Source organism: Zea mays, chromosome 5 (assembly GCF_902167145.1).
Source record: "Zea mays cultivar B73 chromosome 5, Zm-B73-REFERENCE-NAM-5.0, whole genome shotgun sequence".
Classification (NCBI taxonomy): Eukaryota; Viridiplantae; Streptophyta; class Magnoliopsida; order Poales; family Poaceae; genus Zea; species Zea mays.
In genome coordinates, this window is record NC_050100.1 from 117,157,692 (window position 1) to 117,174,329 (window position 16,638).

General features: G+C 45.2%; 1 protein-coding gene across 7 annotated transcripts in view; it reads right to left on the reverse strand.

Annotated features, from left to right (window-relative positions):
• Window positions 1-590: 590 nt before the first annotated feature.
• LOC100284452 (DNA methyltransferase 1-associated protein 1) overlaps window positions 591-16,638 on the reverse strand; it is a 31,205-nt gene continuing 15,157 nt past the window's right edge. For 4 of the 7 annotated variants that reach the window (XM_020553389.2, XM_035968078.1, XM_035968077.1 and 1 more), the window contains 12 exons: window positions 5,805-5,934; window positions 5,156-5,223; window positions 4,975-5,067; window positions 4,847-4,894; window positions 4,387-4,530; window positions 3,380-3,490; window positions 3,205-3,300; window positions 2,901-2,972; window positions 2,397-2,451; window positions 2,101-2,135; window positions 1,455-1,579; window positions 1,070-1,349 (listed from right to left, as the gene is read on the reverse strand). In XM_020553389.2, coding sequence (XP_020408978.1) covers window positions 1,502-1,579; window positions 2,101-2,135; window positions 2,397-2,451; window positions 2,901-2,972; window positions 3,205-3,300; window positions 3,380-3,490; window positions 4,387-4,530; window positions 4,847-4,894; window positions 4,975-5,067; window positions 5,156-5,223; window positions 5,805-5,934 — 930 coding nt within the window. In that variant the 3' untranslated portion in view covers window positions 1,070-1,349; window positions 1,455-1,501. Of the gene's footprint in view, window positions 1,350-1,454; window positions 1,580-2,100; window positions 2,136-2,396; window positions 2,452-2,900; window positions 2,973-3,204; window positions 3,301-3,379; window positions 3,491-4,386; window positions 4,531-4,846; window positions 4,895-4,974; window positions 5,068-5,155; window positions 5,224-5,804; window positions 5,935-16,638 lie in introns of all 7 variants that reach the window. The other 3 variants (NM_001157347.2, NM_001412936.1, XM_035968079.1) reach the window with 2 other exon arrangements.

The window sequence follows — 16,638 nt, forward strand, 5'->3', positions numbered from 1 at the left end:
CTCTTAATTGAAAGATAATTTTTTCATCTCATCCATTAAAATATAAAATAAAATGTTTAGAGCTAGTTCATAAGTCAATGGGTAGATGTAAGAATGGCAATTTAACCCGTAAATCTAAAATCTGATGGATACTCGACCTGACGGATGTGGGTACAAGTGAAGATTTGATTTTAACCAACGGATGCAACCCACACCCAATCCGAAGTTTCGTGGGTATGGACATAAATTTCTATTTCAACCCACGGATGCCCACATGCAACTCAGAAATTTGGTTTATTATTTAGTTTGCTAAAATTGGTTAAAATATAATAGTAATTATTTTGAATAAGTAACTTAGCTAATGATTTATGAAATATTTTGTTGTTGCTTAACATTAAAATGCTTAAAATTCGTAGAAATAACTTAATTATTATCGATACTTAATTAACTACCCGCGGGTGCAATTACAAGTGGGTTTATGTATACTTTATAAGTACAAGTTTTTATTCCACCTATTGCCATCCTAAATAGATGGGAGGGGGAGGGGGCACGACAACTCGACTAGCAAGGACGCTAGTGGTGTGTGTGTGTGTGTGTTTTTTTTTTTTTGCAGGATCCCAGGAGCAGGGTGGCTGTCACTGTGAATCGCGCTTCGTCGTGCGCACCTTTGTATGCGCTAATGCGCAATGGTGGGCTGGTAGCTATTATTGTACGGGACGAGGCTGATTTTTTTAACTTCAGACCACAAGAAGATTGTATGAGACGAGGGTGAATTTGATTTGTAGGATATTTATAATCTTCAATATCCACTCCAATCCAATCAAACTAAACAAACCCTGGCTTTGTTTGGATACTCTAGTATTCATCCCAATACCCATGTATTGAGGTGTAAGTTAACAAATTTACACCCCAATCCACCTCAATATATATAGATTAAGATAAATAATAGAGTACCCAAACAAAGTAAAGGAGCTGTCAGATGAGCTTCCGGGAAGGCATGGTGAACAAACAGGCACTAGCGTGCTCTCAAAGCCTGTTTGTTGAACGTCTATTGGGTGAACCGATTGACCGTGCTGGTTGGACAGGAGCAAAAACGGAATTGTCGGGCTTACCGGTCTCCCATACTCAGAATTCAGAAATCTGCTGAAAAGTGACGATTTCGACCTCTCAGTTATCTGTGTAACATTACATGACAATAATAGATAGATACATTATAAATCCAAAACCGGTCCACCCAGCATATGGCCCGAAGTCAGGGCAAGCAGCGAAAGTCGGTTCCTGCATGACTGGCCAGCCCAACGGATTTCCATTGATGCCGTTGCTGACCTATTAGGTTCTACTAGTTCATCTCTACTGTAAGACTGCAAGTGCTACATTATTCAAAAAAGTGATGTAAATGTCAATCTGCAGCTCTTAAGTCGGGACTAAATAATCATGAAAAACACGTAGTTTAACTTTAGTATGATATGACACACCTTGGTTGTTTGACTAGAGTTTTCATCCTGACATTTGAACAGCACTATCAGTCAGATCCCTTCAATTTTCTAGGCCGCTTCGACTGGGGTGGTGATGGAGGCGCATCTATAAATCTTCCAGTGGACTGGCAAAAATAATTTGAGATGAAATGAAGCCATAACATAGTTAAAAGCAGTTGAAAAAATAAATTGAACTCGTAGAGATAGGGGTGGTAATGGATCAAGATCCAAATGTTTCTTCACAATTTGTTTGAGCCCTTAATTAATTTTAATTTAAAAATGAATAGAAATAGAGCCTGATCGTAATCTGATCCGGTCCTTAAATTTAAATTTCATACAATTTGTTTGAGCCCTTAATTAATTTTAATTTAAAAATGAATAGAAATAGAGCCTGATCGTAATCTGATCCGGTCCTTCAATTTAAATTTCATAGTGTAAAATTGGAACCCATTACCACCCCTACGTAGAGGTGCATAGTAGTAGAAAATACTAGTCATCCATTAAATCGTCTGTAATCTAACAAACATCGTAGAAACATCATGGATGCTTCAATTCAAAGATGTGCCCGTACCATAAAAGAAACCAAGCAAAGTTTAAAGAAACCAAGCAAAGTTTAACAGCAGAATTAAAGGGAAAAACAACAAACCTTCCGCTTGTGATCCCGTTTGCCTGCTCTTTCACCTGAAGTCACATGAAGCAGTATGATGCAAAATATCAATAGGAAACCCCTCATACTGAAGATGGAAGACTTAAAAAACTGAAGTGTCCGCTTTTAAATACTTCCTCCGTTCTAAAATAGTATTCTTTTTAGCTCTTAATTTTTATGTCCATATTCAACTAGATGATGATGAATCTAGACATATATATAGAACACATACACTAAGTATTGTATGAATCCCATAAAAAGGTAAAACGAATTTTATTTTGGTACAAAGGGAGTACCTGTAAACCCACTTGTATCAGGGATGAAGGGCCGATCAATGTCCCTATTAGAACGCTGCAAATAAATGCACCGTAATGTTGTTAAATAGAAAACAACTAATTGTTGGACCTGATAAGGCACTAGCCAGCGAGCATAACTATTACCACAAAAGGGGAAACATAATTCACTTCGTCTCAACAATAATTTTCCACTGGACCATTTTAGATGGTTCCACTAGACATTTCAGTTAACAGGAAATTTGGATCTTGAAGTACGGTGAACTAACATATAGTCATTGTTTTGCACAACCCCGTTAATACATCACTAAGCTCTTCATATCTTTTATCAAGAAACCACTTGTGAGTTGTGACAGCCATATAATTCTGCAAAAGATCAGAACAAGAAGCCTATTTGCACTCTGATGTATCTATTCCCAAAGGTTGACTTCACTTTAACTTACAACAGTTCCACACTGATATAAAAGAGGAAAAAGGCAGGTAATTCATATATATTATATTGAATACCTTAGGTGTGCTTGGTGCCTCTGTGAAGGAACTTTCCCGGTTAGCTGAAACTTCAGCCTCTTTATTTTGCAGCTATTAACATAGAAGACAAAAGGGAACTGTTAGTTAAAAGGAAATAACAAATATTTGAAGACATGCTCAGTTTCCCCTTTTTTCCATCACATCTTATTCAACAAATGCTTCGGAAAAAAGATCAAAATTGGGAATCAACACTTCTGCAACCTAATGCAAATTTATAAGGTTAAAAGTATATGCAAGTTGCAAAATGCTAAAGAACATGGATGGTCAGCTTTAAAAAATGTACCTGCTTTTGTAGGTTAAGCAATGTGAGTAGCTCATTCCGCAGTTCAATATGCTCTATGCAAACTGCTTTCGTTGGGACCTTAGGCTTCAAATTCACCTAAACAAAGATGGTTGCTGAAATATATTTATACTATTTCACAAAATATAATTTTGTGTGCATCAAGTACACAACTAACCGCTAGCTCTTGTAGTGTCTGATCAACCCTTTTGATAACTCTAAGGCCAGCTGAAGCACCTACTGCTTGGACCATTTGGTCAAGCGCATGGGTTCTCAAATACACTCGAAGCTGAAAGAAAAAGTATACAGGTCATATGCATATATAAGAAACATGGAGGAGAATGTACATTGTTTACACTGCAGTTAACAAAACAAGGTGAAAAGTGCTCACCAGTCAACAGTGGCATATTAATAGTAGGTCTATTTGTTCTGTGTTTACCACTAAGAGGCAGCTACATTTCATAGATAGAATAGACTAAACAGGCTATCACAATCATCTTTCAGAAATAAATAAGATCAATTTGTACTTAAGCCCATAGAGGAAAGTGGAACTGCACTAACTCAACACATCACGATTAGAACAACAATACAGTTCAGACATGCAAATGCATTCGTTTTTGCACCTGATTATGGACCTGATCACCATATCTCTATAGATAGTGGCAAAAATGGATATGTAAATGTGGAACCTATTTTGTGCCTTCCAAGTTCCAACACAACATTTTTCTCGAACGCAACATCAGTGGTTCAGTACTTTAAACGTGAAGCTTGAATAAATTCCACTATAAGGTATGCATTTTCAAAAATGACACTCACTGTGAGGTTGATATATGATCCCCGACACCACATGGCAATATGGCATTTATCGAGTTTCACTTAGTAAGACAAACTATTCATATAACCTCAATGTCCTGACAATAATCTATAATACAAATTAAGGTGATACCAGATCCAGTGCAGATTTATATAACCAGATCTTGAATGTGTAATTTATTCTCCTTTAAATGTTACTTAGTGGTGAGTGGTGACATGGATGCCTAGTAAAAAATGAAGAGTGAGAAGCTGTTACGGCTGATCTTATTGCATAATATGTAGGTTTTTCAGGATAAAAAGAACATCTGTCGACTAACTTAAAATGTAAATTAATCGAGCATAAGAATTAACCAGAAATAGTTTCAGGATTACCGTTCGTAGTGAATTAGGTATCAAGATGTTAGCTGATGTATTTGGATGTGCTAAAGATGGATGAGTACTGCTTGAAGGAGATACACCATCAACAGGTACCATAGCATTATCAGAGTTCGGAGGCATTACAGCTACATCAACATTCTACAAAGTATCAAACAATTAGACATCCAACAATCCATATCATTAGCATCAATAAGTGTCCATTTACTCTTGAAAGTACCAACGAGTGAAATAGAAAAGGGAGTTCACGAACAATATCGGCATGCACCTGGAACCTCCAAATGACAAAGGTGCTATTTAATTGAAAAATAACAAACATCTAGATGTCTTGCCATCAGATGCTTCGCAAAAGAAACACATCCCATAAATACCATACAAATTCTCACTATAAGCCTATTGCATTAGATTATTTGTGCTGTAGGACTAGGACATGTAATAACATGGATTGGTTACTCACTTTGCTAGCAGCACGAGATTCCATGATACGTTTTGCTTCTGCTAAAGTCTGAAAAGGTAACACTTGGTAATCAGGGTAAACAACAAAATCTAGCAGATAGTAAAACTGCAAGTCAGCTAATTTCTCACCTCGGCGTCCTTTCGTTCTTGCTGCTTTGTTTGGGAGAGAAGTGCTGATAATGCACGCTTCCTCTCAGTCTCATGAGCAGCATCATAGGCATCCTGAAAACAAGCAGTGGACAAAGTACAGGACAAATTTTATCATGACAATGAAGTAATTACTTCTAATTAGGGAAGAGAAAAGCACTACCTTCACAAGGGGATTCCCAGAAACATCTTCGAATGACCTAGCTCTATGAATTAGAAGAGCCCGAGAAGCTGCAGAAATAAAACGATGACTATAGAGGCAAGCTGTAACATATAGATTGAGATGGTGGAAATACACACAAATTGTGCATTCATGCTTATCAACAATAATTGAGTGAATAGGTGAATAGTAAGTCATGATGCCACCTAACCTCTGGTAACATAACATAGTACAAAAAAAGGTGTGTACAAATAAAGTACTTTTGTATAACAGACCAAATGCAATGGCAACCTTCAAGGCTTACTTCATCAATTTAAAACAAGTAAAAATAAGTTGCAAGACAGCAGTTAAGATTTTAGAACATTTATGATACAAAACTGCATGCAAATATCTTCCTAGTTGTGATTGAAAGATTACTGTGCATTGATGAATAATTACTTGTACATTGAATATAGAAGACAGAACAACCAAAAATGTATCACCAATGTTTGATTCTGAGCAAATAAATGCATATTTAATTGCTCTCTATATAAAAGCAGGGCCAATAGCCTTTAGTGTAACGCATATATAAGCGAAGATTAAAAATGGAAGAAAAATTCACAAAGCATGTTCTTTTGACATTCTGACCCCTAAGGTATCATGATTAAATTACCAGAATAGTAACGACTTTTCAGATCTTCCACACTGCGAGCAGTTGGAAACCTATCTGCTATTACTATGAAGCGAAGGTCAAATCGTTCACATAATTCAAATAGTTGATCTGTTTCTTCCTTGCTCCAAGCCTGAAATAGATACAACACATATTCCTTTTAACTTCGGAAAGAACATGGGGAAATCCTGAAAATTTAAACCCCCCAAAATCAAAAGGTTTATGGATATCCAAAATGACTGCAGACCAAAATTAGACATGCTCATTGGTCCAGTTCTAGAAATACTTCTGTTAAAGTAGACAAAATACCGAACAATACTGTATACATACACTAAGGTAAAAAATTTGACATGTCTATTTGTTCTATTCTAAAAATGCTTCTGTTAAAGTAGACAAGTTAATGAACAATAGTATATACACACAGTAAGGTAAAAACAAGAGTGAAGATTTCAAAATTTCCAACATAAGTTTATTTATCAAACAAATAAGTCTCCACCAAAAAGGTCATACCACTGCAAAAAGAAATGCTCTTTTAAAGTTTCGGTATAAATAATAGGTATATTAAATATCTGGCAATACATATTCCAATAGCAGAATATGAAAGCTTTCATTTATGAATTCAAATACTCCGAAGGACTTCCACATGGATGGGTACTACTACCCCTCTACAAGATCAGCAGCAGCAGGGTCACCGCCTATTTACTACCTATGGTCCCTTTTATAAGACACGAATATCAAGATTCAAACTTTAAAAACATTAACCAATAATTTGACTAATAATTTTACAAACTTGGAAAGGTTAGATTTGTAAGCAATTGTCAACCCAACAATCACAAGTTTATAAGCATAAATATTATAATATAAAATAAATGAATGGTCCAATTGTAATTTAGGACACTGTCGTTCCTGTTAGAGTGCATTAGGCATGTTAGAGTTGTTAAGGCCCATTAGGCCCAGGCCTACTGGCTATATATATTACCTACATTCCTTAGGGACTAATCATCAATTATCAATCCCAAGGTTAGTAACATGGTAACCGAGCAGGTTACGAAACCCTAATTTTTTATCCGCCTTCGCGGCTGTTTCCCGCCCAGCCGCCGTCGCGGCTGTCCTCCCACCCAGCCGTCGTCGCGGCTCTTCCCCACCCAGCAGCCGTCACGGCTCTTCCTCTTCCTCATCTAGCCGCCGCCGTCGCGGATCCGGCCGCCCCTGCGCTCCTGTCCGCCATCGAGGCCACTCTGCTCCGACGCGACGTCGCGGATCCGGCCGCCCCTGAGCTCCTGCGCGCGAGGCGCTCCTCTGTCCCGCGCTCGCCTGCGGATCGCGGATCTGGCTGCGGATCCGGCCGCCCCTGTGCGCGCGCTCCCCTGTGCTCCTGCGCGCGAGGCGCAGCACGCTCCCCTGTGCTCCTACGCACGAGGTGCCGCACGCTCTGCGTTCCTGCGCCCCTGCGCAGATCTGCGCTCGCCTCCGTGCTGCTCTTCGTGGCCACGCCGTGGTTCCTGTTGTCCCTGCGCCCCTACACAGAACTGTCTGCTCTGCTTCTCCAACAACAGGGACGTCGTCTGCCTGCTGTCCTCTGCACCAACGCGGTCACCTCGCCCAGATCTGTTTCGGCGACGTGGTCCTCTCTGATCAGTCAAGAATTCGCCTGCCACTTGTGCTGATCTGCTTGGAGTCAGTCTACCTGCCAGAAATTTTGGTACTCTCTGACTGTTCTCTTGCTCTTCAATATGTCGACCAATGCTATTGTTGTCAATATTGTGCTTAATGGTCAGAATTATCCCGAATGGGCTTTCTGTGTTCAGACTGCATTAAGATGTCATGGTTTACTATTTCATTTGACTGAAGATTCACCAATCCTAGCAGTCGATAGAAGCAATGCTGCTGCAATCAAGACTTGGCAGATCAATGATGGCAAGGTAATGGCTGCTATGGTCAATAGCACTAAACCAACTATGATTATGAGTCTGTCTAAATTCACCACTGCTAAGGCTATCTGGTCACATCTGAAGGACCGGTTTGTTCAGGACAGCGGTGCTCTTTTACATACCCTTATGCAACAGACTCATGTCATTGAGCAACATGATATGTCCATTGATGAATACTATTCAGCCTTTGATCGTCTTATGAGTGCATTGACCTCCATGGTGCCTGCTTGTACAGTTGTGCCTTGTCCAGCCCACAAGTTCATTGAGAAGTTCTTTACCTACAGATTTGTTGTGGGAGTTCGACCTAAATTTGATTCCCTTCGTGCAAGGCTGCTTCACAGCTCGGATACTCTCACCATGGCTCAGGCATTGTCAGAATTGCTTGCTGAAGAGACTCGTCTGAAGTCTATGTCCTCTATTACTGGTATGAGTTCTCACAGTGTGTTGGCTGCTGCTCAGAGGTCTAGGAACACCTCCTTTCAACCTTGTGAACACTGCAAAAAGACCACTCATCGATCTGAGAACTGCTTTGCTAAGTTTCCAGAGAAGCTGACTGATTTTCGTGTCCGTCGTGCTACTCGTGGTCGTGGTACAGGACCATCTCCTAGAGGCTCAGTTCCGGTTGCTGCTACTTCATCTGCTGGTGCTTTGTCATCATCCTGGGTTCTTGATTCTGGAGCTTCCTTTCATGTGACATTTGATCAGTCACGGCTGGCGTCTACTACACCTGTCACCGAGGGTACTTCTGTTCAGACTGCTGATGGTACATTATGTCATGTCACCCACAAGGGTTCTCTTTCTGATCCAACTTTTATTGTCCCAAATATATTTTTTGTACCTCAGTTATCCATGGATCTACTATCAGTTGGTCAAATTACCGATCACAATTGTTTTGTTGGATTTGATGACTCATCTTGTTTTGTACAGGATCGCAAAACAGGGGATGTGATTGGGACTGGCCGTCGCCGTAAATCTTCGCGTCGCCTCTACATCTTGGACACTTTGTGTCTTCCTTCATCTACTACCACTACTACTCATGTGCTTGCTGCTTCGGGCCCCACGACGTCATTCGCCCAGTGGCATCATCGTCTAGGTCACTTATGTGGATCCCATCTGTCTACTCTAATAAAATCAGGATGTTTAGGCTCTACTCATGTTGAGTCTAGTTTTCATTGTAAAGTATGTCATCTTGGAAAACAAATACAACTTCCATATTTTACTAGTAATTCCCATTCTGCTAAACCTTTTGATCTAATTCACTCTGATGTTTGGGGTCCAGCTCCGTTTGTTTCTAAAGGTGGTCATAAATATTATGTCATTTTTATTGATGATCATTCTCGTTATACTTGGATTTACTTCATGAAACGCCGCTCGGAATTGCCTTCTATTTACAAGTCCTTCACTCACATGGTTCACACCTAGTTTTCTGCTACTATTAAAATTTTTCGTTCAGATTCTAGTGGTGAATTCCTATCTGATAATTTTCGCCAGATATTGACCATAGAGGGTACTCTAGCTCAACTTTCTTGCCCTGGTGCTCATGCCCAAAATGGTGTTGCTGAACGCAAACACCGTCATATTATTGAGAGTGCTCGTACTCTTTTGATATCTTCTTTTGTACCTTTACACTTTTGGAGTGAAGCTGTTTCCACTGCCGTGTATCTCATTAATAGACAACCTTCATCTAAACTTTCTGGTAAATCATCGGGTGAAGTTCTTTTTGGGACTTCTCCACGATATGATCATCTTCGTGTGTTTGGATGTATATGTTATGTCTTGTTACCACCACGTGCGCGTACTAAATTGACTGCTCAATCTATAGAGTGTGTATTCCTTGGATACAGTCCTGAACACAAAGGCTATCGTTGTTATGATCCATCTACTCGTCGTATTCGGATTTCTAGAGATGTGAGTTTCAATGAAAATCGCCCCTTCTTTCACAACCAGTTTACTCACTCCACCTATTATCCCACAGAATCTACTTCTTTCATGTGTCTTCCTTCCATTCCTGCATCTGAACCATCATCTTCTACATCCACATCTGATGTTCTCATTCCCATAACACCACCTTCCACCTCCACGTCATCCACCTCTTACTCTTCCAAACCACCTATCATCCAAACCTACATTCGTCGTTCCTGCTCTATTCCTACGGCTGGTCCTGATACTGATCTTGTACCTAATTCTTGTACTAACAATAATGAGTTTAATAAAATGAGGCGCAGTTCTCCTGCGTTTTTCGAAAAAAAATGTTTTTAATCAGGGATATTGTCTTCGTGACCGTGGTACCATTGAACCTCCAGATCGCTATGGTTTTCCACGGGCTGGTGTGGCAATTGTTGAACCCACTACATATCAGGAAGCTTCTGGGATTCTTGAGTGGCAGCTAGCTATGATTGATGAATTGGCTGCTCTTGAATGCACTGGTACATGGGATATTGTTCCTTTACCCTCGCATGTTGTTCCTATCCCATGTAAATGGGTCTTCAAAGTTAAGAATAAATCAGATGGTTCCATTGAGAGGTATAAAGCTCGTCTTGTGGCCCGTGGTTTTCAACAGACTCAAGGACTTGATTATGATGAGACTTTTGCACCTGTTGCGCATATGACTACTGTTCGAACCTTGATTGCAGTTGCAGCCTCATCTTCTTGGACCATATCCCAGATGGATGTCAAGAATGCTTTTCTTAATGGCGATCTACAAGAAGTTTATATGCATCCTCCTCCAGGGGTTGATACTCCCTCAGGGCATGTTTGTCGTCTTCGTCGCGCATTGTATGGGCTGAAACAAGCTCCTCGTGCTTGGTTTGAGCGATTCATCTCTGTCATCACAGCTGCTGGTTTTTCTTCTAGTGAACATGATCCTGCATTGTTTGTTCATGTCTCTCCAAAAGGTCGTACCTTACTACTATTATATGTGGATGATATGTTGATTACAGGTGACAACTCAGAACATATTTCTCATGTCAAGCAACATCTTAGTAAGGAATTTCATATGTCTGACTTGGGACCGCTTAGCTATTTCTTGGGCATTGAAGTTCAGCAGACTCCAAAAGGCTTTTATCTGTCTCAGTCGAAATATATACAAGATCTTGATCGCTCTGGACTTACTGATACACGCACTGTTGCAACACCGATGGATATTCATTTAAAACTTCGTCCGAAGGATGGGACCCCACTAGTAGATCCAACTCGGTATCGTCATATTGTGGGTAGTCTTGTTTATCTCACCATCACCAGACCTGATATTGCTCATGTTGTTCATATGTTGAGCCAATTTGTATCAACACCTACTTCAGTTCATTATGGTCATTTGCTTCGTGTGCTTTGATATTTACGTGGGACAAGATCCAGATGTTTACTCTATGCTTCAGATAGCCCACTTCAGCTTCATGCGTATTCAGATGCCACTTGGGCAAGTGATCCTGTTGACCGTTGTTCTACTACAGGTTACTGTATTCTCCTTGGGTCATCTCCCATTGCATGAAAATCCAAGAAGCAAGCGGTCATATCTCGTTCTAGTGCTGAAGCCGAACTTCGAGCACTTGCTACTACCACTGCTGAAATTATTTAGTTGCGCTGGCTCTTGACTGATCTTGGTGTCTCTTGTGACACTTCTACACCTCTGTTATGTGATAACTTGAGCGCTATACAGATTGCTCATGATCCAGTGAAGCATGAACTTACTGAACACATAGGTGTTGATGCATCCTTTACTCGATCCCATTGTTAGCAGAAGACTATTGATCTTCAATATGTGCCCTCAGAATATCAATTGGCAGATTTCTTCACCAAAGCACAAACAAGAGCACAACATCAGTTTCACTTGATCAAACTCAAAGCTTCAGATCCTCCATTTCCACCTTGAGTTTGAGGAGGGGTGTTAAGGCCCATTAGGCCCAGGCCTACTGGCTATATATATTATCTACGGTCCTTAGGGACTAATCATCAATTATCAATCCCAAGGTTAGTAACAAGAGTATATTAGGCAACTCATGTTATGGTTGGTTTAGGATTGATTGTAATCCCGGGATAACCTTCCTTGTATCTAGGATAACCTTCATATTATCTCTAGGATAGGCTTCTTGCCCAACCAAGTCATGTACTCCTATATATTCTCCCTAGAGACTCAATGCAATACATCGAACACATTCTCTACTTCATGATATCACGGGTTTAGGTTACATTACACCCTAGCCTCCCTTCCACTGTCGTGCCGCCCCCGAAGAGATCAATCTCCATTGGGGGCAGCGCCCTCGTAGGATACGCCGCGGATCCATCGGATATGCTGCGTTCATCGTCGCGTCGTCAAGCACAACAGATCGGGACCTCACCCTTCGCGTCGTGGTGGACATGGCCTTCTCCGCCGGCTGAGTCCCGAGCTTCGTTGCGGTTGCGTATCTCCCTCCACCCGCCATCAAGGTGACGGCTGTGGACAGACTGCTGCGATGTAGCTCCTTCCGCATGTCACCGTGGTGATGGCTACGTGTGGGCTGCTCACACTTGGATCCACTGGCACCTCTTCACGTCGACCCTGCGCTTCGCCCGATGGATGGCCCTTCGCGCCGCCGCTCGGGTTTGCTGGCCACGAGCCACAGGTGCCCACAACGTCGTCCGGATCTGGTGGTCACGGACCCCCTCCGCCTAGGACGCGTCAGCCTTCACCAGACTCACGCCGCGCAGATCTCGGTTGGGGTCGTGTCACACGCCGACCTTCGTCGTTACGCCGCGTCGGCCTTCGTCGGGATAACGTCGTCACATGCCGACCTCCATCAGGGTAGCGTCGGGCCACGCCAGCCTCCGTCATCGTCGATCCGCCTGGGATGCGCCGCACCAGCCTTCGTCGGGTCAGCTTCCCGTCGCGCCGTACATCGCCCGCCTCTCTGTCTCCCTCTTTCTCTCTTGGCTAAGGGACACATGAGGGCGGGTCCGCTCTCTCTCATATGTGTGCTTTGGTGGAGACAGAGAGAGGGGTTGAAGATAGATTTTGCTTTGGGTACCCCACAATGTACCCGATGATGTACCAGATATGTTGCTGCTACGTCTTTTTTGTTTTCCCGACCAGTGATCGGGTTTGCGTCTCCATCGCCCACCGTCAATCGACTCGCGCGTCCTCGACATCGGCTTCAACAACACTGGCTTCTTCATCTTCGACGGTGCAACTGGCGTGGCCTGCGGCGTAACCGAAACGCCCGTCTGTGTCGCGCCTCTTCGTCTGCTCGTCGTTGCCACCACTGACAAGGAGGCTCCACCATCGACATCACCATTGTCGTCTCTGTCTCGCACGCCGTCGGTCTAATCAACCGATCGCGGGCGAACCACCCTCCCGAGACGTTTGTCGTCCATTGCGCGATGCTTCGCCAAGCAAGAGGGTTGTCGCTGCGTCACCTCCTCGGGCAGTAGCATCGTCGTCTGTCGTCATCCTCGTCGTTCCATCTACAGTTCTACACGTTGTCAACTCCATCGATGCGTGTCTCCTGCGCACGGTTTGCGAGCTATTCGACACCTGCGAACTACGCCGGCGTACTCGTCGCTGGTCTGCACCACGTTCGTCCTCGAGTTCTTCGCCGACAAGTACCGCCATCGCACTCCAATGGCGTCGTCGTGTCTCTTCTTCCTATGTGTCGTAGCTCTTGCCGCTGCGACTCCAGGATCCTCGATGCGTCGCCACGCCTACCTCTTCGCCTTCGTCCAGCACATCCTTGTTGCCAGCGTCATCGTCTCATCCTCGACTACTTCGTCTACTCCGCTCTGACAATTGTGAGCTGCGACGGCACAACCGCGATACCGCACTACAACCCTAGTGGAGGTCTTCTTTGCTGGTCCCTTCAGACGCAGACACTTGGTTGGGGCCTTCTACCAAGTATGTGTGGTACTGGCAACACCGGCACGTGCTTTCATCTACGACGTGTTTCTAGGAGTGGCAAACCTGGAGCACGCTTTGTCCACGACGATTTGACAACATCGTCCTCGACATCGACTTCTTCCTTTAGGACCTCTATGACTGCCTCGAATGCGTCGCCATCTTTGTCTATGGTGCCTCCTTCTGCGCCACCGTCACCCTGGCGCACCACGGGCCTTCCCGCGTGTTGTGCCTACGCCCACGACTTGTGCCGCTTATCTTCTTCGGCGTCCTCAACAGCTACATCGACCACAACTATCCGACGCACGGCAACTCGACAACAGTTGGGCACCCTTGCACTCGGTTATCTCGACATAATCGGTACAAAGAGCTATCATCTGCATGGGCTACTCTAGTCGCAGCATTCGCATCGGCGTTCTGACTGGGGGGGATATCTCCATTATTCTCTAGTTTGTCCGTTCGTGTTGCTTATTAGGATATGTATATACCAGGATCAATCAGAGCCTGATTGCGATTGATTGTAATCCCCTAGATTGGCTAGCTTCCTTGTATAGTCTAGGATTACTTTCTATATATAGCCTAGGTCTGTTTCCTTGTACAGGGAATAGCCTTCCATACATGTACCTTCCATGCATGCCTATTGGCTATATATGACAGGCTCCCCACCCTCAATGGGTGTGTGGTGATTCAGTCCATTCTTCCTTTCTACATGGTATCAGCTCTCTAGATCATGCGCTTCCCTCCCTGCTGCTGCACCATCCCCACCCTGTTGTGCCGCAGCGCCACCACCTCCCTGCTGCGCCGCCTCTTCTCCCTCCCAGGTCGCCATGACCGACGCAGCCACCAATCCTGCCCCCGCTGTGTTTGTCGCCCCCTATGCGACGATCAATGTCAAGAATCACATCCCGGTGACTCTTGAACTGGCAAAACCCTACTTCAACCAGTGGGAACCATTCTTCACCTCTCTCTGTGGAAAATTCGCTCTCTCGCATATCGACGGACTGCAGGAAGCCCGTCCCACAGATCCTTCTTGGGGCATCGCCGATGCCTGCGTCCGCAGCTGGCTCCTCGGCTCGGTTGGTCCCGACGTCATCGGCCTCGCCGCGGCTCCAAACCAGACCGCGCGCGAACTCTGGGTCGCCATAAAGCGCCTCTTCGAGGCCAACAAGGCTCCACGCGCCATTTTTCTGAGCCACGAGTTTCACTCGATGACTCAGGGCGACTCCTCCATCAACGACTACGCCCAGCGCATGAAGGCCACCGCCGACGCGCTCCGCGATGTCGGCCGCACCATCACCGACGCGGAGCTCGTCCTCAACCTCCTCCGTGGCCTCAACCCACGCTTCGCCAGCACCGCCGACAACATCGCCGACTCACACCCGCTGCCGGACTTCGCCACCACTCGCGAGAAGCTCGTGCTGAAGGAACTCCGCCTCGCCAACGAAGGCACGATTGCGGACCAGACGGCGTTCCACGCATCGTGCGGCACCGGCTGCCGCACCACCCCCACCACCAACGGCGGCGGCTCCACAGCCAGCAGACCGGGCGGTCACGGCAGTCGCTCCAACAGCGGCGGCAACCCAGGTGGTGGCGGCAGTCACTGGAAGAAGGGCAAGGGCGGATCCCACTCCGGCGGCGGTCCCAGGTTTCCTGCCGCCCCCTGGTACTGCTACCCCCCCTGGACCGCCGGGGTGCATCAGCAGCCCTGGCGTCCGCCGGCGCCGACCCCAGCCTGGCGCAGTCCTGGCATCCTCGGCCCCTTCACTCAGGCCCAGGCGCACATTGCGCTGGCCCCCGTCCGGTACTCCGACAACCCTGCTCCACCAATGGCAGAGCAGGGCGGCTGGGATCAGGCTGGCCTCATAGCCGCACTGAACCAGATGTCCCTCCAGGGGTCCTCTCCTTGGGTCCTCGACACCGGCGCCACAACTCACATGTCGTCTTCGGCTGGTATACTCCTGTCCCGTCTCCCCCCTCCCTCATTCGGCATCACAGTTGGAAATGGCACCACCATACCTATCACCTGTCGTGGCACATCCACACTCTCCTCCCCCACCTCTACCTATCGTCTTAACAATGTTCTGGTTGCACCTGCACTTGTGCGCAATCTCCTTTCTGTTCGTCAATTCACTCGTGACAACTCTTGTTCAATTGAATTTGACGATTGCGGTTTTTCTGTCAAGGACAAACAGACGGGGCACGTGACTCTTCGCTGCAATAGTGGTGGCGACCTCTACACCTACCCCTCCACCACAGCTCCCTCCTGCAGCCTCGCCACCACGTCGTCTCTGTGGCATCATCGCCTCGGCCACCTCGGTCCTTCCAGCCTCGCCAAACTTCGAAGCATGTCGGTCATTTCCTACAATAAAAACTCGCCATGCCTCTGCCATGCCTGTCAACTAGGCAAGCATGTGCGCCTCCCATTTAGTCATTCAACATCTGTAACTCATGCTCTGTTTGATTTACTTCACTGCGACGTCTGGACATCTCCCGTACTAAGCAATTCTGGGTTCAAATATTACCTTATTATACTCGATGATTATTCCCATTACAGCTGGTCCTTCCCACTTCGTCACAAATTTGAGGTGCACCGCCACATGATTGACTTCATTGCATACGCTCAGACCCAGTTTGGTACCACGCCTAAATCCTTCCAAGCCGATAATGGGACCGAGTTTGTCAACCACGCCACCACCTCCTTCCTCACTAGCCATGGCATTACTCTCCGTCTTTCCTGCCCCTATACCTCACCACAAAACGGCAAGGCCGAACGCATGCTCCGCACTACCAACAACTCCATTCGCACCATGCTGCTCCATGCGTTCATGCCACCTCCATACTGGGCTGAGGCCCTCGCAACAGCAACATACCTCCTCAATAGGCGCCCCTCCTCCTCCATACAAAACCAAATACCTCACCAAATACTTCACGGCACACTCCCAAATTACGCCTCCCTTCGCATCTTCAGATGTCTCTGCTATCCGAACCTTACTGCCACCTCCCCCCACAAACTCGCCCCTCGATCCACTCCTTGTGTCTTCCT